Source organism: Camponotus floridanus, unplaced genomic scaffold (genome assembly GCF_003227725.1).
Source record: "Camponotus floridanus strain SB8 unplaced genomic scaffold, Cflo_v7.5 scaffold1, whole genome shotgun sequence".
Taxonomy (NCBI): Eukaryota; Metazoa; Arthropoda; class Insecta; order Hymenoptera; family Formicidae; genus Camponotus; species Camponotus floridanus.
The window spans coordinates 4,348,733-4,373,632 of NW_020229214.1; the positions used below are offsets into that span (position 1 = coordinate 4,348,733).

General features: G+C 32.9%; 7 protein-coding genes and 1 long non-coding RNA gene across 11 annotated transcripts; 5 read left to right on the forward strand and 3 right to left on the reverse strand.

Moving 5' to 3' along the window:
* Positions 1–1,890: 1,890 nt before the first annotated feature.
* Positions 1,891–4,828, forward strand: LOC112637090. Of its 2 annotated transcripts, none has more exons than XR_003122398.1 (4): positions 1,891–2,072; positions 2,284–3,220; positions 4,128–4,266; positions 4,333–4,828. It is a non-coding gene; the product is annotated as an uncharacterized LOC112637090 (long non-coding RNA). The 2 variants fall into 2 exon arrangements; XR_003122397.1 differs by having other exon boundaries at positions 4,349–4,827.
* Positions 2,503–6,226, reverse strand: LOC105248464 (mediator of RNA polymerase II transcription subunit 28). The gene is made up of 4 exons (XM_011253265.3): positions 5,977–6,226; positions 5,127–5,478; positions 4,885–5,060; positions 2,503–2,737 (listed from the first exon to the last, which is right to left on the reverse strand). Exons 1-4 carry the CDS (start codon positions 6,034–6,036, stop codon positions 2,525–2,527), a joined length of 801 nt encoding a protein of 266 aa, XP_011251567.1. The 5' UTR covers positions 6,037–6,226; the 3' UTR covers positions 2,503–2,524.
* Positions 6,227–6,242: 16 nt separating this feature from the next.
* On the forward strand, positions 6,243–7,021 carry LOC105248463 (anaphase-promoting complex subunit 13). Its single transcript, XM_011253264.3, has 2 exons — positions 6,243–6,402; positions 6,745–7,021. The coding sequence occupies exon 2, from the start codon at positions 6,766–6,768 to the stop codon at positions 7,000–7,002; it is 237 nt and encodes a 78-aa protein (XP_011251566.1). The 5' UTR covers positions 6,243–6,402; positions 6,745–6,765; the 3' UTR covers positions 7,003–7,021.
* A 39-nt stretch (positions 7,022–7,060) lies between these two features.
* On the forward strand, positions 7,061–8,243 carry LOC105248462 (AN1-type zinc finger protein 1). Its single transcript, XM_011253263.3, has 2 exons — positions 7,061–7,516; positions 7,609–8,243. The coding sequence occupies exons 1-2, from the start codon at positions 7,094–7,096 to the stop codon at positions 7,987–7,989; spliced, it is 804 nt and encodes a 267-aa protein (XP_011251565.1). The 5' UTR covers positions 7,061–7,093; the 3' UTR covers positions 7,990–8,243.
* A 1,500-nt stretch (positions 8,244–9,743) lies between these two features.
* On the reverse strand, positions 9,744–11,683 carry LOC105248465 (tetraspanin-33). The gene is made up of 5 exons (XM_011253266.2): positions 11,366–11,683; positions 10,873–11,076; positions 10,617–10,790; positions 10,359–10,490; positions 9,744–10,060 (listed from the first exon to the last, which is right to left on the reverse strand). The coding sequence occupies exons 1-5, from the start codon at positions 11,453–11,455 to the stop codon at positions 9,824–9,826; spliced, it is 837 nt and encodes a 278-aa protein (XP_011251568.1). The 5' UTR covers positions 11,456–11,683; the 3' UTR covers positions 9,744–9,823.
* A 535-nt stretch (positions 11,684–12,218) lies between these two features.
* LOC105248466 (bromodomain-containing protein 8) lies at positions 12,219–16,918 on the forward strand. 2 transcript variants are annotated; one of them, XM_011253270.3, is made up of 4 exons: positions 12,370–12,388; positions 12,946–14,925; positions 14,980–16,172; positions 16,533–16,709. In XM_011253270.3, the coding sequence occupies exons 1-4, from the start codon at positions 12,370–12,372 to the stop codon at positions 16,707–16,709; spliced, it is 3,369 nt and encodes a 1,122-aa protein (XP_011251572.1). The 2 variants fall into 2 exon arrangements, with proteins under 2 accessions (XP_011251571.1, XP_011251572.1); XM_011253269.3 differs by having other exon boundaries at positions 12,219–12,388; positions 12,946–16,172; positions 16,533–16,918.
* A 244-nt stretch (positions 16,919–17,162) lies between these two features.
* On the forward strand, positions 17,163–22,135 carry LOC105248467 (heparanase). Of its 2 annotated transcripts, XM_011253271.3 has the most exons (7): positions 17,163–17,704; positions 18,016–18,238; positions 19,782–20,098; positions 20,289–20,535; positions 20,639–20,998; positions 21,287–21,731; positions 21,944–22,135. In XM_011253271.3, the coding sequence occupies exons 1-7, from the start codon at positions 17,537–17,539 to the stop codon at positions 22,101–22,103; spliced, it is 1,920 nt and encodes a 639-aa protein (XP_011251573.1). In that variant the 5' UTR covers positions 17,163–17,536; the 3' UTR covers positions 22,104–22,135. The 2 variants fall into 2 exon arrangements, with proteins under 2 accessions (XP_011251573.1, XP_011251574.1); XM_011253272.3 differs by lacking the exons at positions 17,163–17,704; positions 18,016–18,238 and adding an exon at positions 19,157–19,387.
* A 76-nt stretch (positions 22,136–22,211) lies between these two features.
* Positions 22,212–24,525, reverse strand: LOC105248469. The gene is made up of 3 exons (XM_011253274.3): positions 24,134–24,525; positions 23,698–24,003; positions 22,212–23,495 (listed from the first exon to the last, which is right to left on the reverse strand). The coding sequence occupies exons 1-3, from the start codon at positions 24,413–24,415 to the stop codon at positions 22,962–22,964; spliced, it is 1,122 nt and encodes a 373-aa protein (XP_011251576.1). The 5' UTR covers positions 24,416–24,525; the 3' UTR covers positions 22,212–22,961.
* Positions 24,526–24,900: the final 375 nt, after the last annotated feature.

Consider the following 24,900-nt stretch of genomic DNA (forward strand, 5'->3'; position numbering starts at 1 on the left):
AAAAGAATACTTTACAATAAAAGTTGCTCATCTTGCTGCAACAATCTTCACAAATTATTAATAATCTTTATTAAATAACTCCAGACTCGTCCTCTGTTCTATAAAACTTAACTATATGATATTTTTATATCTTTGATAAAGAAAAAAAGTTTAATTTTATATCTTTTTAGTAAAATTGTTTAATATTGAAACTCACTCATTACTTGCAGTACCACATTGAACACAAATAGTACATTTAATTCTTTTTAATATTCATTTCTTTTAATTTTTTTTTGCAAAATTATTTTTTTTAGCAACAATAGAAAAGTGTGAATAAAATGACACATATAGAAATATTTAAGAGAAACTCGTCATCGAATTATTTTTATCGATATAAACTTATTTTGAAACTTTTTTTGAAATCCATAGCAGTTAATCTTTATTTTTCAAAGAAATATCTGGTAAAAAGTTTTCCTTATTAGACACTATTCCCCTATATAAAAGAGATACAATTTTTGTTACAAATTGATTAAACTAATAATTCCTTTTACATATGTGGCTATACATTTGATTGTCTGTAAAAAAGCAAACTCTCATCATATAGTAGATTTAAAAATAAGTTTTATACACCTCTTTTACAATTTTGTACAAACTACCTGTATGTGTAAAACTGAACTCTTTTTCTTATTACAATCAGGATCTTTAATTAGAATAGTAAAAGTAAAAAATGTGTGCTTTAATATTCGTATCAACTCTATGTATACTACAGTGCATACAATATAGTATTGTACAGGAAAATTACATACATTGTGTTTTATATATTGAGTCTAAAAAATGAATAATATAAGCATCCTGTCCTGGATTTGTAAGAGATATATATAAAAATGGCTTATTTAATGAGACATAAACGATTTTACTTATCTATTTTATTATTAATATTAAATCGATAATTTTCTTATATTAAAAAATATTTTTTGCATTACATTGAAAAATGCACATAAAACTATATTTCCAATTTTATACAATATATAGCGATTGCTATATATATATACATATATATATACATATATATATATATATATATATATATATATATCTTTAGCCTAACTGTATATATAAACATATATATAAAATAAATAAAATGACAAATAAATCTAATGTACACTTTAGAATAATTGCTTAAAGTATGCATATCTTTCTCATACAGGAAAAATTTGATTATTTTGCTAAGTATTGCTGCATAAACTTATAATATACACTTATATTATGACATTATTATATGTCTAATGTATTGTATAAATTATAAAATATATACTAATGGCATACAACAAAGCATAAAATTATATAATCATAAAAAAATAATTTCATAATAAATTCACATAAAAATTATTGTCATAAAACATTTAAAATCTTGATTAAAGTCAAGATTCTATTTGCATGCATAATGAATGTATTCATATACACGAATGCACATTAGTAATGAACAGAAAATTAGATTTTAAAGAATTTGAAAAATGTATATAATAATAAATAAATTTTGAAATGGTGTACAAATATTTCAGGACACAGATGCTTATACTAACTTAGCATAATCGACATGCTTGACATACATTCTAGTTTACAATACATTAAATAATTTCGCTGATATCACACAAACAGTACATTTGATAATTATTCAAAGGCACTGCAAAAGTGATAAACACATTTTTATTATAAAAATGTTAACACAATCTTGAAGAAATAATATCATAAACTAGGATATGATATAAAGAAATAGGAAGAGAGATATCTTTTATGTACAAGAGTAAAAATATCACATTACTCGTGTCACATAATTTCATTATGTACAATTGTCTCATTGCCTTTTCAACTTATAATTATAAAATATTTATCGTTTTTTATTATAGATCGCAATTTTACGCATTCCGCGTAAGCTCTCGCTCCCGTCTTAAGATTTTCGGGACTAGTACAAAGAATTAAAAAAATGTCCAACCCTCGCATACAGAATAGTTTCATGAGAAATGCGATGTTCATACTAAATCACAATAAAACTATCAAAACGCTGCATTTGCCATTGAGACCTCAATAAGCTCGTAAGTTATCATAGACATTATATTTGTACATATTAGTCGTGTCCGTCTCCACACTCCAAAGTAATTGTAATATATATCACTGCATTTCAATGGTCACCATCAGCATCATTTGATGCATATTCAAGTCTGCAAGTTCAAACACAAAAAACAACCAAATATATTGGACACTTTGGAACTTACAAGAAGTATATAGTCTCTGTTTTTCTTTCAGAGAAAGAAATAAAAACGCCACACATATTAAATGTTCACGTGCAAGGCGGAGGAGGCTGCTGTTGCGGAGAGGGAAGGGGCGCTGCCGCAGCGGCTGCAACTGCGGCAGCAGCAGCATAGGACGACGGGTCTGAGGGATCGAGAAGCGGTGGTGGCGGCGGTAGGCCGCTGCCACCGCCGCCGCCTCTTCCTCTACCTCGGCCTCTTCCACGACCCCGGCCCCGGCCCCTCCCCCTTCCGCGTCAACTCCGCCTCTCCGGCATCCCTATGTTGCTCGTTGTCTTTTCCAGGAAGGCCAGAGGCCCTTGCAGAGCGCTATTGCCCATACCGCCAACCGGGAACCCAGCGGCTCTGCCACCAGCTACACCCTGCGCCATGAACATGCCCTGTTGACTGACTGGTACACCGACTCCTTGAAGACCGGACGTCGGAGGACCACCGGAACCCTGCTGCACCTGCAAAGTTGACATCAAGTGAGGATGTACTAACAGGGAATGCCTGAAAAGAATATGCTTCCCTCATGATATATGTATGTGACACAACATCAAGAATGCAGTGGAAAGATATAGAGCACAGCCATATAATGACCTTAAGTTTGCATTTAACATCTATCCTATACCGTAATGTAAAAAAAAAATAATATTACTCTATGTTATTTTTTTGTTATTATGCGAGAGATAACTACCCAAAAATATAGATTCTACACGCAGCATGCATATATGTTCAAAGATGGGACACGCGCGAATAACGAGAGAAATCCGTTGGATCTGTCGGGAGTGACGATAAGAATAGGCAAGGGAAATGAAAGAAAGCACAATGGTTGTTTGTTTGCGATGAACAGAGATATTTATTCTGCCGCAACATCTCTATTTGCGTGTAAGAACAACATAAGTGAAACGGTATTTTTTTCGGATTGCAACAGTTAATATTTCTCTTATGTGAGTTTGTATATATTTGCACACAAACCTAGATTTATATATAAATATTTTATTTCACTATATTATATATATTTAAGTATATAAAGAAATATATCTCTTTATTTGCGGGACTCGCGTATGAAATTTGCAGAAGGAACTTGACAATAGTTATTCTAATTTACAAATAATTTATATTTTGCCACTGATTTTCGTAGTCAAAATTCAATTCGCGTAACAATACTTGATGTTCATGCATACAATATCTACATGCAAAAGAATGCATATGAACAATTTATATATATAAATATATAAATATATATATATATATATATATATATATATATATATATATATACACACACATATTTCTTTACAAATACAGAGATATGCGAAGAATTATTTCACTCATAAAAAAAAGATATTTGAAAAAACAAGATGAAAAAGAGGTAGAATATATGTCATTTTTGTTACACCTCTATATACAAAATATGCTCTTTCTTATATGAAATTTAATCAAATATCTAAAAAAATGTCATCTATCTCACCATATATATTTAAACTTGTACATATGAGTTAGTCTTTTCAAATGTGCAATGTAGATAGATCACTAATAGGTGTTAATATGTGAAATATATATATATATATATATATATATATATATATATATATATATATGTACTAATTATGAATATTTCTAAGTTTTATTATTGCCATTATTAGATTTATTACACTTTCTTTTTTTTTTTGTTTTTTGGTTAAATATTTGTACATTCTTCATTATTTTGGCACCATCTTACAACAGTTTTTTATACGTACAGTTAATCCTTTAATACTTTCCTCATAAATAAAATTCAGATTTTTGTATACACTTCTATATCGCAGTTAATCATAAAAGCACTTTAATCCGTTTTCCTTTATACATTTCTAGATCTCTGTGGATAGAATTCTTATAAGGCACTGTTATACGCATTATTATTGTCCCTTATCTGATGGGACCTTAATTATCTAATCTTCTATTTCATTTACTGTCTGGAAAAAAAAATAGCAAAACATTCTCTAGCTTTCTAGTGAGTATTTTAAAATTATTAAAGAGAATTTACTTAATAATCTATAATTCTTTTTTTCTCAAATAGATATATAATTTTTTAGATACACATTCTCGTGCGTACACACGCGCATGTGCAGGCAATTACTCATCTATGACCAAATGTAATGAATAACAGGAAAAAAACGTTGCAACAATAAATATATACTATAGTAAAAAAATAGCAAAAGGACACGATTACGCGGAGAAAACAATGGTATTTTATATATATGCATGATATAAGAATAGACCTAACATTAAAATATCAAGATAAATGTATTATATGAACAATTAATTTATATTTGAAGCAATAAGATTAACGCTCGAAAAAAATCGCTCTTGATAAACTTACAAAAGATGAGAAACTTCTTGAGCTATTATAGAAGATTTAATCTTTTCATTCAATATTTTATCAATTATGCCAATTTACTCTCCCCTATCTTATATGGTAACATTTTCTTCGTTTTTTTATCTTTTACTTTATCTAATTCGAAAAATGCGTATACTTTAAGTACCTTAGGTACCAAATTTCTCAACAATCTGCCTAAAGAACGGAGATGAATTTTAACTTTGGTCATAATACACAGCATTACTTAAATACCTGTTGCTGCAATGGATGTTGCAATTGTTGTTGCAATTGTGGATGCTGCTGCTGCTGTAATTGCTGCTGCAATTGCTGCTGATGCTGCAACATTTGTTGTTGCTGCTGCATCGAAGCATTGCCACCGCCACTTCCAGCCTGTTGGTTTTGTCCGCTTTGATTTCCACTGGGTAATCCTATTATCAATCAATATTAATATCACTGAATATCTTATTTCAATAAAAATATTAAAATTCACTTACCATTGGGAGCTGGTCCTTGAGCAGGTGATTGCGCCCATCCCTGTAAATCTGACAACATATTCTGCCAGACGACAATTTTCTCATTATGTCTCTTTATGAGCTCTTCTTTGCGGGCTAATTCCATTCTCAGTTCTTGAATATCTTCCTTCACTACCATCTCAGGCTTCAGTGCAGACAGTAGAAATCTCTTTTGTAGAAAGAAAGCTTCCATTTGTCTAGCCAGATCTATAAACCTCATTGTAGCTTGTTCCATTTCTGCACGACCTTCATCTTTATCCACAGTCAAGCCACCAGAAGCACCAGTCCCATTGCTGACTAATCCTTCGTCCTTTATTAACATGCTCAAACATTGCTGAAAATCGATGATCGACATCAATAAATTTAACTAACAGCCTTGATTACTTTCACAAAATCAAGACCATCTGATGTATAATGACAATGATTTGAACATAAATGATTTGTTAAAAATAGTTTTAGTCTCATTAAAGGATGCTAACAATTGTGGGCGTTTTTCAGCAAGCGACAGAGGACAGAGTGTATCACTTTATTCTTGTTAGTTGCCGAATATAAACAACGATGAAATGATACACTGTGTTACACTGTGTCCTTTGTGTGGCTTGCTGAAAAACGCCCTGTGTAAGTAACTATTTTACAACAAGCAAAATCTTCCTTTTAACTTATACTTTCTATGTTCGATGTGTAAAACTTGGAAAAGATTATCGAGGGTATCTCGACATTTTTCGCGACGTAAATAATGCAAGTGTACAATTTGTAAATGCAGATTTTTTTATGGCAGGAAGAGCACTGCAGGTAAAATAAATTTCGAATAAAAATTCCGAATGTGTTGTACCTGAAACGCTTCTTCGAACTCATCGACGAGATTACCGCTGCTGTTGGTCGGCGTCGCCATTATATTCGCGCGATTCACGCGCAAAAGCAATCGTCACGATTTTTCGGTCAGCTTGATCTTGTCGAAATCGCACGCATTCCTTCTTCTGGCTGCCCCAAAAATGCCATTAGACTAGACAGTGTCTAGACACACGCGACAAATGTTCTGTTTCTCGCGCATGCGAAAAGCGTGCACGTAGCGAGATGCGATATCCGCCAATCATTTCCGTTACATACACCATTGTATCATGGTGTAGATATTTCTGATTGTAATGCAATAAACGGGATAGCCATTTTCAGTAGAGCAGTAGAGTTTCAATATATCATTCTGACAATTTTATCGATTTTTGAGATTAATTGGATGAATCTTATGATTTTTTGATCGACGGTAAGTACTTACTCGGGAATTGTATAAAACTGCATAATGATTATTTAGAAATCAACGATTGAAATATTCTTATATTTATGTAAAAATATTTATCTAAAAATTTTCATATATATTTATACATGTATAAAACATTTTATTTTATATATATGAATAAATATAAATATACATTGTATTTTTTAATTAAATAAATTTAATTACATAATTATTTTTGATTCAATATTAAATGAACATGTTTAATTGTATTAAAAATAATTAATAAATAGAGTATAAGATTTATTGACTCTAATTGAACTAGTATTATCAATATAATAATATTAATATCAATATGATGCTTTGTTAAAGTTAAATGTGTTGACTGTCGACATGGACAGTCAGGTATGTGGAGATGGTAGGTTGATAGATGTAATTGATGAGAGCTGGCGCAAGGAACGCTTACCTATCGACGATATTTCAACGCCAGTGGCTGAATTGCCAGATCCTGAGAGTGATAACGGAGATTCTCACATGACATTGAAGGAATTGGAGCAAAAGTGGAATAATCTAGCTTTGAGTTCTCTCAGTGACAATCATCTGCATTCCCCGACACCTCTGCACAATTGAACATTGTCGCTCAAGTTTGAAGAATTAATAGAATTAATATATAATTAATAGATTATATATATCTTAAAATCTTTTCTTGTGCTGGATCACAATGGAGTTCCCTGAGACTGGCAAACATTGTTCAATGAAAGATTGCAAATTATTGGATTTTTTGCCTTTTGTGTGTGAGCATTGTCAAGCCACTTTCTGTAAAGAACACTTTCATATGGTGTCACACGAATGTTTAAAAGCAGAGAATGCAAAACTTGCCATAGAAAAATCAACAAATTTTTTATGCTCTGAAAAGTCCTGCAAGGTAATATCATTAATTGAGATGCCTTGCATCAAGTGTAAACAACATTTTTGTGTGATGCACAGGCATCATGGATGCTTGGAATTAAGTGAAACCGAGAAAACTCAGAAACTGAAAAAATGGCAAATACCCAAGAAACAATTTGCAGAAGCAAAAGCTGTTGTAGATCAACAAATTGCAGACAGCTTGAGAAAATCTAAGAATACAGCAATGGCAAATAAGGTTATTATTATTATATTATACATGAAAAAGGAAGTACTTTTTAGTATACTAAAAAATATTGTTAACAAATTTATATATTTTTTTCTTTGCAGGTACAACTCATGCGTGTGAAGGGTTCTGCAATTGGTCCCAAAAATGTACCAACGAGCGAGAGATGTTATTTTCTTGTGCATTTGCCGCTCACAGTTAAAAATAAACACATAGGCACATCTAAAGGTGTTTTTGTTAACATGCAGTGGACAATAGGCAAATGTATAGATTCAATGGCAGATACACTTAAAGTTCCCACTAATACTGATGCAACCATTGTAAATAAACTACAACTTTTCCATCATTCTAATGGAGCTCTAATATATGCTGAGATGGATACACCTTTAATCAAATTATTTGAAAATTCTACTATTGTTGATGGACAGCGAGTTATCCTAGAATATTCTAATAATGTACCTATAGACACATCCTTGTATAAATAGATTGTTTATTTTGTCATATAATAAAAATTCTCATATAAAATTATCTACTATATATAGTAATAGCCCACCAATTAGATAACTATTGAGCAATGTGAATACGATAGTTCTTTATTTTACTTGTGTGATGTATAAAAGACATAATAAGTTTTTATCAATATAATTTGATTTATTGACAATGGCAAAATAACACATATCTTTTAGAATAATACCTATTTATTACAAACTAGAAGATTTCATATCAGTGGTTTTACAGTCATTCTTGACGAAGAGATATCTAAATGCATTAAACAAATTGTTCATACCAGATTATTGTCAGATTTGTTTTAAATAAGAGAACAACAATATTCTGACTTTGGCACTGGACGTTTCTTGTTTCATATACATGAATTATGCTAATATGGTGAGAAGTATAAATTAGCAATATAAATGTGTACAAATAAATGTGCGCTCGTTCATAATTTTACATAATATAGATATGGCATCACACTCTAGAAGAACAAGTGAATAAAATATCATTATAATTATCAAAAAGTTTTCTTCAATAGTGTGTATCCATATAATAAGAGTAATATTCGACTCATAATCATTAATTATATAAAAGTATGAGCAGAAATTGTTTATATGTATTTATATATATATATATATGTATATAATCTATGATCATAAATATGTTTAGAAATATTAAAAAATAGAATATGAAATAAAAATTTAATGACTTGATTCGTATCTAACTAATGAAGTAATTTCTCAAGATTTATTTACAAAATGACATTTATCTCTAATCTGAAATTCATATATTCTACATATATCTTAATGGAAGCAATATATAAAAATGTGCACACGATTATCAATATTTGAATTGCTATAAAATATATATAAGCTCCTATGTCATTTATTAATAATATATCAATATTAATCATTAAAACAATTTTATGTCACTAAAAATTGTACTGGAAATGATGAAATTTATGTTATAATTAAATTTTGTAAAAAGATATCAGATTTGAATATTTTTTAAGTTATAAAAATATGTTTTAATTATTCTGGTTATAACAAAGAAAAACAATCGCGATAAAACAGAAATATATATGTATATATATTCGATATAAAGATAAATTAAAAAAAAAATAAAATTAGATATATATTTGAGAACCAGGTATTACATGTAAAAATGAGATTGTTCTATAATATCGCAATAATGCAATGCAATACACATGCTCAACGAAATGCATATTACAGAGTAGAGTTCGTCATGGTAAATATCTCACTTTTGTCTTTAGTGCATTTGAGTCATTATATTTTTATCAGTTCCATATACAGAAGAATGCATAAATAGTGTCCCATACAGATTTCATAAAAACGTGACCTCGTCATACGTAATTTGCTAATTTTTTGCCAGCACGAATGGAATCGTGTAATTAATTTTTGTAAGCGAAAAGATGTTTCCCCGAGTATTAGAAAAAAAATTTTATTGTTGATTGTAAAGACATAGGACACCATCTCTGCACCTGCATATACATAATCTTTATATAAGATCTTAATCTGATCTTGTAAACGCATCCTCTGCAATATTTGACGAAGAACATCGTTGATCATCAACGATATATTATCCTTTACTCACGTATAGATGAAAGTAATTCTTGAAATAGAGGACGAGTTTGATGAGAGACAGGATGCACAGTATGTATAAAGAGATCGCAAAGAGGACGAGTAATGCCATTCGCGCGTTTATATTTGTCTCTGTATCATGTGTTCCGCGCGATCGGCCGCAGCTGGCCACCTGCCTGTTGGCCGGACAATGTATCTGGTAACGGTAGGTGGCCTGAAGTCAAGCTCAGGAATGCCAGCGAGATTTTTGCAATTCGATTTGGCCTTCCAGTGTTTTCGCGAGATAAATCACGAAAAGCTGACTAAGTGCGATACCCAGAGCGATACCAGCTATTGTGTAGAGATTGCGTTCCGCCCAGCTACGCACGATCTCGATGCACCCACTAGTCCAGACTTTTTTACTCGCTTCCGATACTGGTAACATTTGGACCTTGTAGCCACACATTATATTTACAAGTCCACTCTGAAAATTGAAATTCTTTCATTTATACATTGAGAATAAATATATATTTAAAAAATTTTCCCTTTACTTTTGAAAAAGTTAAAAAATTTATATATATATATATGAAAATATAATATAAAATATAATATATAATATTATATATATATATATATATATATATATATATAATATATAATATATATAATATATATATATATATGAAAAAATTTAACTTTTTCAAAAGTAAAGGGAAAAAAAAAAATATATATATATATATATATATCTTTTGTATTTTATGTGTAACATTTAATATACATACAGATATATCAGTAGCATTTATGCAACAAGAGAATGGTACACCACAACGCTCCACACTAGGGCTAGTACAATTAAAATATTCATTTTTTCCCCAATCCAGGTACCCTTCTTGGCTTAAACCACAGCATTTGAACTGTAATGGAAAATTTTATATACATATATTCTTACACAAAACTGAATATTTTATATAAACATAATACATTTTCATTGTTTTAATAATTTCATATAATTTTGCATAAAATCCATGCATAATCTTTACCTCTTGTTGTCCAAAATCAATGAAATTTTGTAGATCTGGATCTTCTCTATATGTCTGAATTATTTTGTCTGTGAAAGATTCTTCCAAAAGAGACTGTAATGCAGTTGGAAATATAAAACCAACAATTGCTACACCCATTTCCAGGAGGAAAAATAGCAGGAGACACAATGAATACTGAAAAAGTCATTTAATCAGACACACAATGAAATATATTTCATATACTATAGAAAGATTATATTCGTGTAAAAGAACTAACGAATTTAAGAAGGCATGTGTTCTCACGAAGAGCTCCTACACATCCTGCGAAGCTAACAACAAAGACGACGCCACCTGCTATCAACATCACCAAAGAGATATTTAAGACTACATCATAAACGTTTTCCACTCTGACAGATCCAGTTGCTTGCCATTTATCCAAGAAAGCGTACAGACCCACACCGATTAACAGCCCGCCAAACAGCTAAACAAAAAGAAAATCATGTTTGTTTATCAGATTGTATAATGTCCATCTTCTTATCTCTGCATTATCTTTAATAAACTAATTTCTTCTTTTAATATAAAAGTAAAGAAATATATTAGCTGAATTTTACTAATAATTGAAATTAATTCATATTAGTGAAAGCGGTATAAAAATATGTCAACTATATCTCTTGTCTCATTCATAATAAACAGCAAATTATATTTGCAGGTAAACAACGTGATTAAAGAGACGTTATGCAAAAATTCAATCTCAAGAAGGAATCGCTTACCCAGAAAACGAAATTTAGCATAAAGATCATGTATTTCACGCACGAGCTGACGTACGTAAAGTTGTTGCTCCGCCTACGGTTATTCATCATCGTGTCTGGGAGAGATTCGATAGATTTCACGACGTGAGTGATTAGTGTCCTCAAAGCGTAAACACAATCGGGCACAACGTGCGTTGCTTCAATCTACAGCAATAAAACACAACCTATGCCGTTGCATATTTCAACAATTTTCACTCGCTCCGCCATTACAATGTTTCTCGTTGTGACGTTTCCGTATTCGTGTTTCTCGCGATCAGCTGTTCCGCGTTCCATGGTGACAGTACGAGTACGCAGATGGATTATTCTGTTCATTTTTCTTGCACTTTCTACACTCGCATCTTCTATTTTTTGAATTTGCAAGACGATAAATTAAAAAAGCTATGGTTGAAATTGAAATACTAGCTAGTTTCTTGTACATTGTGAAATATATTGCAAAATACGAAGAATCTTTTCGATTTGATTTTAATAGTAGAGAAATTGATAGCACTGTCCAGGATGAGTTCGGAAATCCTACATAGGTACAGTGTTCCGATCAGGGATTCCGTGCGCGCGCATATGCGGTTCTGCGCATGCGCGACTTTTGAAATTACATTGTACTTTCACGATTGCGCAAGTGCGGAGCCGCACATGCGCGCGCACAGAATCCCTAATCGGAACACTGCATAGGTAATCCTACATAAAGTAAATTAAATTAACCAATTAGGGGAAGGAGCAAAGATTTCTTTGATCTGATTGGCCAAGTAAATCCTGCTGGACCGAATGAATAGGATTTTTGAACGCATTCTCTGTGTGAATGCGTCCTGACCAGTACCAGTTCGGAACGATATAACTAGTTGAAGTGAAGTGTTTTCGTGTTTTCAAATAGTTGTATAAAGATACAAGAAATTATATTCGCAATTCTATTAGCGTATAAATAGCGTGTATTTTGCAAAATAGCGGCAAATTCTGCTAGCTTTTAGAAGGAGATGGCATCGATGCAGGACAGTAAGTTTAGTTTGTTATGTGTCTTTATATGCTACATCTATGATTTATAGGTTAAGGAAATTATTACAAAAGAATGTTTTTATCTTAAAATAAATTTTATATAATTTTATATACTCATTTTTTACCAATGAAATATTTTATCAATTTTTCCTTATTCAAACTTTAATAAAACTAATAAACACTTGGTATAAATTAAAGCTTTAATAATCAATATACACATAAACAAGAATGTCAATAGTAGATAATGATACTTGTATATATAATTTACTTGTATATATAATTTATTTCTCTTTTTAATTCATTTTAATTATACTTCCCTATTTTATTAGTTTTATTGGTTTGAAATAAAAACTAAAACAGATTTATATGTTAATGAAACGTAAATTATAAAAATGACACTCTGTTAATTCAATTTTTATTCTATAAAATATAGGTTTGTTTTGTCAATCACACTTTCATAATCTTTCCAAGTATAATATGTTGATTATTTTGTTATTTATATTTATTATTTGATATATATGAAAAGGTTGCATCTAATTAAATAAATTTAATTTTAGGGCTAAAAATTAAACGTGTAAACTGCGATGCATGGACTACACGGGAACAACTGTGTCTTGCATCGAGCGTACTGAAATCTGGAGATCAAAATTGGATGAGTGTTTCTAGATCATTGAAGCCACTTATCGAAAAAGAATCGTTAAGACCTCCAGATTGGTTCTCGCAAAAATCATGTGCCATGCAATATGCATATTTACTCGAGAATGCCGACACGCCGAAACGAAAGAAACGAGAGAGTGGTGAAACTACCAGTGAATCCATAGTTAGAAGATTGACGCAGGAAAGAATAACTGAATTGAGTCAGATTCTGGCCTGTCAGAAGGATGAGTATCTGCGACTCAAAACGGATATAAACCTGCTCAAATCTGGCACAATAAGCGACGAGAAGCTGGAGAAAATGTGGCTCGAAATACAACAGGAAGAACGCGAATCCGATCAAAAGGCACGGGCTCACATGGCATGGTTGACAAAACGTCAACAGCAACAGAAGCAAGAGATGAATTTGCCTGTCGTCCCGTCTTCAATCATAAGTCAAACTCGCAAACACGCGGAGGGCACGTTGGAAGTGGCGCAGGCGGAGCTCACGTCCGAATCGGCAACGGAGAATGATGACGAGAGAAAGAATAATCGAGGCGGTAGATCTCCGTTGCTGACAAGCTTGTTGAAATCTCCCAGTCCAACCACTCAAACTGTACAAACCTACCCGTCTACTCCTGTCCAAGTGAGCTCGCCGACCATCACCAGTCTACTTGGATCCAATTCGAAAATATTGAACGCCCAATTGGCGCAGAATGTGTCACCGCAATTGCAACAGTTGGTCTCAACAGCGATCGCCAGTGCGAATGCGACACCGCCGCCATCCGTTGGTGCGCCTACACTTTCTATGCTATTGGAAATGCCAGCCACCACACAAAGAGGACCGTTACCGAAATTACAAACAACTACTTCTGTCATGTCTCATGTGCAACAGCAGCAGGCAGCTACGGTTGTAGTCACCACCACCAACACTGAGATGCATAAATTCGAGCAAACGACCCAATCGCAATCCCAGATTCGCCAGATGAATATCCAGAATGAGATGGCGAACGCGGCGACCGTAACGATACCAACAGTAACAACGATATCGGCGGTTGCAACGACGACTTCGGCGCTTACCCCAGTTGTCACTGCGCCGACAAATGTGCCTGTATCGGAAAATATGGTACAGATAATCGATCACATAGACGACGTAATACGCAAGGACATAATGGCAGACGTGATGGATAAGGATGAAATAAACGAGATCATTGGTGACATTGAAGAATTAATTAAGGAAGAGATCACTGGCAGTCCACAAACCCTGGACACAAGCGTCTCGACTACGACGACGACGACCTCGACGGCAGTTATCAGTAATCTCTCAAGCATGTCCCATCAAACAACGGAAATTCCAATAGTGGTTCCAGAACCGAAGCCAGAGCCGAGGGACGTGGATGAGACTGTATCGCTCTCCGATTCACCGCGAAGCGAAATGGCGATCGAAGAGATCGATTCTAGCACCTCGAACATCGCCGAAATCATTGGAACCGTCGCTATAGAGCCGCAAGAACCCAAAATTATTGTCGCAGAAATAACAGAAATTGTATCTAATACATCAGAAGAAATAAAGTCCGAGCCGAGTACTTGCGATGATGAAAGAGTGACTGTAGCTGAGGAACTTGCTTCAGAGTTAGGAACTAACGATGAAGAAAACAGTAAGGATACTCCGATGGAGGAAAAACAACCGGATATCGAAATGAAATCCATGGACGCCGCATCTTCAAACATCGAAGATTCTAAGCTGTCGGATGAAATGAAGGAAACAATGGAGGATACCGTAGTGGAAGCGGAGGTAGAAGAAGAGGACACGGAGAAGGAAGAAACGGAAGTGATCACACATGATGACAAGGAGCTATCGGAGACTGTCAAAGAGCTGAGGGAATCTCCAGAAGATACTGAAGGTAAAGATAATGCAGGATTAGATCAATTAGAAATATATTTGGCGAAAATTACAGGGGATCAGCAGGACGTACCATCCACGGAGGTAGTCAGCGTCTCTTCGGAAATGACGAACGATTTGCCTAGTACCGAAGACACGGAGAAGTCGCAGGATATCAGTCTGATTCTAGAGGACGACGAAAGCAGTCAGAATTCGGAAAACAAGAAGAAACCAATGGCGGAAGAGCAGATTATCGAAAACACGGTCGAAAGTACCGAGTCTTTAGAATCATTCAAAGAAGAATCGATAATCTTAATGAAGGAAAAAATCGTACCGGAAATAAAAGAGGAATCCTTGGTGAAATCACAGGAAGAAGAGGCCATCGAGGAAACACTTGAGATATATACAGATGAATTTAAAAAAGAAGAAGTCAAAGATTCCTCGGAAGATACAACAAACTCCATTTTGCAGGACGTAGAAATAAAGGAGGAAGTCAGTAGCGAGCCAATTAACGGAGCTGAGAACAGTTCGCCTGTGGTAACTGTAGGAACTGAGGAAGTGAAGAGTATTAAGAGTGCACCGATCGAGATTATAACCGATGTGGACGTGAATAGTATTAAAAAAATTGAAAGCGTGGAAGTTAAGCCCGAAGAACCGAAAACCGAAAAGGAAACAGATGCTATCGCTACAGGTGTGTTTTGCGCGAAAAGTCCACTCCCCCCGGAAGAAGAGAAAAAGGAGATTGTAGAGATAAAACAGGAGAAAGAGGACACCAAGAAAAACGTAGAGGGCGAACAAAACATAAAAAAGGAAATAGAGCCCACAGAAGAACCTGGGGAACTAGACGAAGAAGAATCTTCGTTGAGTAAATTGAGTGGCGGACGGGCAATGAAGACGTACTCCAAGAAGCAAAACATTGCTGTGGACAGCGAACCGGAGAACGAAGGCACGGGCGAGGGCGCAGATTATCGCGCCTGGAAGAAAGCGGTTATGCTCGTTTACAATCGTTTGGCCACGCACAAATACGCGTCAGTATTCCTCAGACCGATCACGGAAGATCAAGCGCCTGGGTATCATTCGGTGATTTTCCGACCGATGGATCTGTCAACTGTCAAGAAAAACATTGACAATGGCACGATCAGATCGACCATGCATTTTCAGAGAGATGTCATGCTTATGTTTCAGAACGCCATTATGTACAACAAACATGATACGTTTATCTATAAAATGGCAGTTTCGATGCAGGAAGAATGCTTGCAACATATGCAGGTAAAGAAAATACATTAATATTTATTAATATTAATCATATAAATGGTATTTTTTCGGTAGCAATTATATACATATAGTTGAACGGATTATTTAAAGGCGTACACTAGAGAATCATCAAGCAGAGCAAAAGCAATTCCACGTACATAGTGCTAGTGAAAATATTTTTAAATAAAAACAGAAGATTTAATGCTTTTAATATAATCTGATATAAAATTCATTTTAAAATGCACATTGTAGATTGTATTATTTATGCATACTTCTTATAATATCTTATACACATGTGATTAACACATGTCTTATACACATGTGATTAATACACATGTTATTAAATACCATTAATAATTATGTGATCGATTTTAGATATTAGTACAAGTAACAGGAGAGGGAACCTTTCGAAGGGAGACCAGAACTGCTACAAGCAGTAGCAGCGAGGCAAGCGAGAGTAGTATTAAGCGAAAACGGAGTCACATCACTCCGAGCCCTCATGATACCGACACTCCACGTTCGAAAAAACGTAGAAAATCCGAAAACGATTAAATTATATTAATAAGTTACATATGAAATATAAAGATTTGCGTTTGTATCTAAAATATTGGAAATTAAGACAGATAATACGGAAGAGAGAAAAGGTAAGAGACGTTTTAGACATTGAAAAGTCTGTATTGATATCGCTTGTGATTACATAAGCGATATTCGAAACATATAGGAAAAGTTTGTGATATAATTACTTTACACAATTATTATAAGCTGAATTTAATTTTCCTATTTTAATTAATTATAAAATATTACTTAATTTTTATAAAATAAGTAAAATATTTTATAATTAATTATAAAATATTTTAGTTACTTTAGAATTTATTATAAAATTGCAATATTTATGTGACAACTCTGACAGCTATATAAAATGTTTAAATATTACAAAATTATTAATTTGAATTTGATTCTTTTGTTAATTATCTCTTTTCTTTATCTTTAAATATATTAATGATTACAAAGATGAAAAGATACATTAATGATCACAACGATGAAAAGATAAATATAATATAAAGATAAGGTAATCTTACTGTCAAAAGTTTCAGTTGTACATTTATGATTCTTGCAAATATATAATAGAGATTCAGAATAAAATCAATGCATTTTATGGAATTAATGTAGTATTTAAGTCAGTCATCCGACAAATGCAAATGTGATCGCGCAGTAACTTGACATAAATGCTATAAATTACGAAAAAAACACTACACATCTCGTTTTTGTATATAATTAACTAATTGTTTATTCGATTATATCTTGAAAATTTACTAGTACATTTAAATAACTGTAAAATACGACATATATCGTGCATCATATGTATAATTACAACTTGTATGTGTGTGTGTGATTTATGTACGTATGTAATTTTAAACATGGGTTATTATTGTGCTTGGGGAGATGCGAAGATAATGTGTAGTTCTGAAGAAGAAGGTTATGAATATCATGTTTCGGATGGCAGAGAAAAGAGAAGAGATCACTTTTCGGAGACCTTCAATGAAACTGTAAGCAAAATAGCAATGAAAACGAATATATGAGCGAGGATTATTGGATCTAAAAACGCTGTCATATTTCAAACGCCAATTGGATTATTGTATGTGTTAACATATTCATAAATTTTATAAAAATTTATTTTGCGGAGATAATGTTGCAAAATGATATTCAAGCAACAGATGACAATCTTGATTGCTTTCCAAAGAACCAAAATTGTATACTTTCGATTTAATCGGATCAAAATGTAATTTCTAACATTACACAGTGTTACGTATAACTAGCATGTAATCCGTAAAATTGTACATTAATCCCGTATTTAAAGTCTTCCGGTACAGCTTTACCGATATCAAATGATGCCGATCGACAATTCTGGGCGGAGGACGAATTGAGCAACGCCTCGGAATCGCGACAAAGATTAAGCGTGAAAAGGAAGCGTCGACTTAGTGTCTCTTATAGAAATCGCACCGCGAACAGAAGCCAATCTTGCGCTCCCAATTCCTCAAGTTCTAGCTCTGATTCGATTTATGCAGAAATTTCGCCGAAAGGTATATATTTATCCCTTTAAAATTGTTTCACATTAGAATATATTTCTCCGATCACTCATTATTTTAAATTTTTAAAGTTGTGAAATTGCATGTGCTTCACCCAGAGAATATCTCCCTTGTATTGTTTTAATATGCGCTTTAATCGGTGACCAAACATGCCAATTTTAGAATCGATATGCAATTATTTGCAGTTTGCAAAATGCGAAAATATTGTCGGCGACAGGCATTGAAAGCAAAAAAAATACAATCCGTCAATGTAGAAAAAAAATCAAGTACAAGTATCGAGGAAACAGCCTACACAATGAATGAAGTATTGTCTCCGGAATGTCAAGCTGCATCTACTTCTAATAAAAAATCTGCTAGTTCGCAGCCAAGATTTGAAAATCAGACGAACTTGATGCGTAGAAATCATCGTAAACGAGCGAACGATTCGACATGTGCGAAAAAAATCGAATTGCAAAAGACGCGCGGTCCATCTAAGTAACATTTATAACGTTCCACTGATTAAACTAAGAAATTTTTTTCACAAAAAAGTAAGTTCTAAGAATTCTTTATTCTATTATTTTATTCTATTGTCGTTGATTATTTTGAAGAAAAACTATAAATTTATAATTTTTAAAATTTTCTGAGAGTTCTTTCTATTATTTTACTCAATCGTCATTATTTTAAAAAAGAATTATAAAATATTAATATATAAAATTTATAAAATTATTTGAGTTCTTTGTATTATTTTACTTTGTAAATTATTTTAAAGGAAAAACTATAAAATTATAATTTTAAAAATTATCAGAATTTTTCTTCTCTCAATCCACGATTGGTTCATCAATTTTTGAACATAAATAATTTACTTTTATATATTATTTTTATTTTCTTTAAATGAGATGCCATATGAATATAGTAGAATCATCTTTTTTTTTATTTTTGTTTTGTCATGCCCGCCAATCGCTTTATCGCAACATGGGACGGAAGTTTTGATTATTCGAGCTGTCATTTGTTTGACGCGCAAAAAGAGTGACGAATACGCGTGACATTCGCGACGTTGGTCCCATCGAACCGGGAAAACATCTTTGACGACGATGAACTATTTCGTGAGCAACAATTGGGGCAAGAATCAGTATCAGAATCTGAACGATGCCCATACACGAAGCAGTGAGTTATACAACAATTCATGATGTGTCAAAAAAATGCGTACGACATCACGTCTTTTTGCCTTACTCGTCTCGATCTTGATCAAATTTCGTTTTAATCTGAAATGGACATTTTCTCGCAATTATCTTTTCTTTCTCAATTAATGCGAATTACCTTCTCTATGTGGGTTATATCGCCGGTAAGGAAACATGCCGCTATCTTTGCCGGGAAATTTCCTGTCACGTGATTATATTTTGATTGGCATTTGTATGTGATTCAAGTTATAAATTTATTTATTGAGACTCCTATTTTATGTTATTTTTACATTTGTACATTTCACATTTATACAGGTTTTAATTCTTCACAATCTAGTATGATTTTTCCTGCTGACAAATTGTTTTTTTTTCTATTGCAGCCTCAACAGTCCGTTTTATTTTCTGTTGCATTGCATTGGGTCTATGTTCAACACTATTGATACTCTCGTTATGGAATCCTAATACATATATTCCAACAATCCGTACATATGTATTGCACTTGGACCGACGACAACCTCTTCTGCATACTATTTCTGATAAGTTTTTATCATTTGGTCTTGATACATCTTTACTTCGAACAATGAACGAATTGCCTATTAAACAAGAAAAGTTTATCAATTTGGGCCGTCACTTGAGTCCTGCTTATGTTAGAGTGGGTGGAACATCTGCTGATTGCCTGATATTTGATCAGAATCAGGTTAGTTCGCAAATATATTTCTCTTTTCATAATATAAAATAATTTCATGAGTTATTATTATACTATTGAGAGAAATTTATTCACCTTCTCTATTCACTATTTTTTAAATCAGTATCTATATTTTAAGTAATTAATTGCTACAAGAAATCTATTTATAATCTTAACTTGCCGAATGCATTTGATAATTTAGATTGTGCAAAGCTCATCTGAAAAGATTCTCAGTCCTGTAGATGGCCAAGACATCAGCAATTTTACCATCACTGGTGCAGACTTACTCGCTGTTTATAATTTTGCAGTAAAGTCCAAGTTGCGAATGATTTTTGATCTGAATGTATTGCTCAGAAATCCAGATGGATCTTGGAATGACACTAATGCACAGGAGATTATCACTTTTGCTAAAAATCAAGCTATGGAATTAGATTGGCAATTGGGAAATGGTAAGCAAGTATAACAAATGTAGAATTAATATATGTAAAAAAATGTGTACATATAATAACTATAATGCATAAAATTTCATATTATTTATTTTCAACATTTCAGAACCGAATTCCTTTAAACACGTATTCAATGTGACGATCTCCGCAAATGAACTTGCAAAGAATTACGATCGTTTGAGACAATTATTAGATGAAGCGGGATACGTCGATAGCATCCTCGTCGGACCGGAAGTAAATCACGTCGGAGAGCAGAATCATATAGGAGAAGAATATGCCAAAATATTTCTGAGGAGTCAAAGCAGTACTGTGAATTATGTCACGTGGCATCAGTATTATCTGAATGGGCGAGAAGCTATAGTTAAAGATTTTGTAAATCCTCTCATATTTAACTGGTTACCGGCACAAATCAAGTCCTTAGGGGAATTCATTGCTGCATCAGGGAAAAATGTTTCCATGTGGCTATGTATGTATTTTATACATTAGGGAGAATTGGGAAGTTCTCTTTTTCTTCGAATATATCTTATTCTTTTGCTTTTCGACTTTTAGTTCTATTTTCAAAGAATTATTTTTTTAAATACTGCAATAATTATACAATTTCTAGATATATAATTATTTTTAGATATTTATTTAGATTTTTATATATAATTATTTTCTAAGGCTGCAGCAAACGTTTTATTTTTTTAATCGCAATCGCATTTAATGAACGCGAAAAGTTATATGCAATAAAAGATATAAAAGATGTATGTGACAGCGGAAACCAGCACTGCGTATGGAGGAGGAGCACCCGAATTATCCGACAGATTTGTAGCTGGATTTCTGTGGTTGGATAAATTGGGCTACAGCGCTAGCGCGGGATTGAACGTCGTCACTAGACAGTCGCTATTTGGCGGAAATTATGCTATGGTATCGCCGAACCTTACGCCAAATCCCGATTGGTGGGTCAGCATCTTTTATAAGCAATTTGTATCAGAGAAGGTCCTGAAATTGATCACGTCGAACAATTTCGGTTACGTGCGATTATACGCACATTGCACGCCGAAGGAAGCTCGGGTCGCCAGAGTACCAGCTGTCACAATCTACGGAATGAATATCGACAAAATCGCAGTTCATATAAATATTCCAGAATTGTTTGTACAATCTGGTGAAATGATGAAAATATTTTTTTACTCTTTGACCGCTGACAATCTTCAGTCGAGGTATGTAAAATAAAAAAATTAATTTTCTTTTATAATGAAATACGTGTGATTTCTTATAAATTTTATCTCTTCAATATGAAGAAATTGTATATTATACATTATTATAAACTGAAATTTAAAAAGTAACATCTAATTAAAACGTTAAATGTTTTATCATAAGAATAAAAAAGTCTTTATAAACAAATCTTAATAATTACTACTTTTATTTGCAGTGAAATAAAACTAAATGGCCAAGTGTTGAAGCTGCAATCGAATGGAGACTTACCGCCATTTCAATCTATAATATTGGATCCTACGGATCCTGTGATCTTACCACCGTATTCTATGGTATTTATGATAGTTCATGGTATTGATATTCCAGTCTGTGAATAAATTCTCAAAGAATACCACGAATTTCAATTTTACGCGACGTTTTTATTTTGTATATACCTTTCTTATACATTATATTAAAGATTTATATATATATATATATATATATATATATATATATCTGGTATATAGTTTATATATTACATATTTTTACAAATTCTTATTAACAAATAAGCCGTTTATACAAGCGTGAGTACTATTTTCTGAAGGCGCGCGGTGTTTCTTCAGAATTTTATCTGTCTATTGTATAACAGTTTTTCAGTTTATAATTGTTTCACTTTATCGCTTTTCTCAGAGACAATAAGTATTACAATGCGCAGTACAAAGGAACAGTCAATAGTATTGCACGCAACTGTAAATATATGGTTACACAAAATTCTTTTTCTATTACATGTATGATTAATGTTTTACATTTCTTGTTTGTCTTTATTTGGTGTATATGGTATACATTGTGCTATCTTAATTCATTCAAACAATTTTCATAAATCTCTCTAGATATAATATACACTAAATACCACAATGAGAATCTCATAATCATATCATACAGGCAACAAACACGCAAATATTAAATGATATATGTAAATATCGAAATTAAGGATATCGTACAACGGAATGATATTTATACATCGAGCAAAATTCTTTGTAATGAATCTAGCATTATCATTACTATTTTTTTTTGATAAAATATTTTTTGTAACGATATAACACTCAAATCGGGGAATTAAATATTCGGATCGTGATTGTTTTTATGAACAATCGACATGAGATATACTATGACGTGATATCTGTATTATAATAGATTTCGCACGAGTACTTAATACTTACAATTGTATTATGAAGAGAAGTCTCCATATTATACCTCTACTCCGCGGAAGAGATCGTGATAGTTTTTCCTTTAGGATCGTCAAATCTATCCATTGTACGGATATCCAAAATCATAGTAAGCGCCCATATCATAATTAAGGCCAGTATCGCAGTCACGAATATTCCCGTCCAAATCGGTATACTAGTGAAACCAACGCAATCGTACGCATCACTAAATACCGCATTCTTATGATCGACTTCGACTTGCATGTCCGTGATATTTAAACGTACGGGACCGTTAGTGAAGATGGTTTGCAATGAACAATGATAAGAAAAATTATACGGGAAACAAATGTCCCGTTTGCTCGACAAAACGCCGTTCTTGCCGCCTTTTGTTTCGTAATTGACTTTATCCAATGTATAATAGCCCATGTATTTGATCGGAAAGAAGAAATCGAGCGTCAACTCTTCAATGTCCTCGATATTAGAAAAATTGATGGTTAAAATCAGTGTACCATTCTGCTCCTTACGACTTGATCCTGTGGCTTTGGATCCAGGAAGCTCTAAATTCTTATCTGGATTTTCAGGTGCCTGCAATGATAATATAACTTATTTTGATAATAATTATGTAAGTTTTTTCATTGATAATGTAATGTTTCTCTTAATATTTTTAATAAATTCCTTTTTTCAATTGCTTTTAATGCATAAAAAATTTTAAAAGAAAGACTTCATAAAGTCTTCTAAAATTTATTATAGGACTAATTGCATAATGTAACATTTAACAACTTCTTACCTTGAAAGATAGTGATTTACTGGAATAGAACAAAATTTGATCTGTTTTTATCTTAAACTCAGTATCCTCTTTAGTAGCTTCCCTTTTTATGCGTTCAGTTTGACTGTAACGGCACTGTTTTCCTGTAAGCGCTATGCACTCGCTTGAATCTGTATCCTTTAAAACCATGTTTAACTCATGATCATCGTTTATATCTTCTATCGTTCTTATCTGTTTGTCGCTATAGAGTTTTTGAAAACTCGTATTCGGTTCGAAAACACACGGCAAATAATACAATCTCGAGCCATTGCTGGCGGTTGATAGCATCTACAACATTCATATAGCAATTTTATTTCTATAAGCAAATAATATACTCTCTTTTTAGTAAAAAGGATTGGCAGGAAAGTATATTTCCAAGGGAAATATGGATTGGCAAGCAATGAAATTTTTATCTAACCTTGTTATTTCTCAGATCCTCGACACACAATTCTTCGGCGACGACGATCGTTGGATTCGTCACGACCAACTGTGACAGGATCTCCTCGAATTCCTCCGATGACAGTTTCTGTAACGGATTCGGGTGTACTGTTTTCAACGGCGAATTGTGATCGGACGATTCGTTGTGCGAGCACCATATCACGACGGGCGTACCGGCATGGGAAAGCGCGATTTGACAGGCCACGATCAGCACGAGGAGCGGCGCGTGGAGCGGACTCGCTTTTCTCGCACTACCTGTCATCGTAAAGCCGAATTTTTGAAGCGACTCGAGCCAAGCACGCAGATCGAGAGATCACTACACGGACGCGAGCAGAAGGCACTCCAAAGCACCTGACTACCACCTCGTGATCATATGATGTGAGTCACATGGTCGATGCATTTCCGGATTTTAAAAGAGCGTTACACACTTGTCATAAGATATCTTGTTATAAAAGTCACATGAATAATCTTTAATTGATGAAAGATATAAGGAAAATTCCCCTCTTCAAGGACTTTTCTTATTCATCTTTTATGGATTTAATAATAATAATTAAAAATAATAATAATTTTATGGATTTAATAATAATAATAATAATAATAATAATAATAATAATAATAATAATAATATGCTTCTTTATAAAATTAAAATTTCTTTTTATAAATCGATTTTTTTGGTCATTTTATGAAAAAAAATTATTTTTATTTTTCATACTTGTTTAAATATGAGATTTCTATTTCCGTCAACGC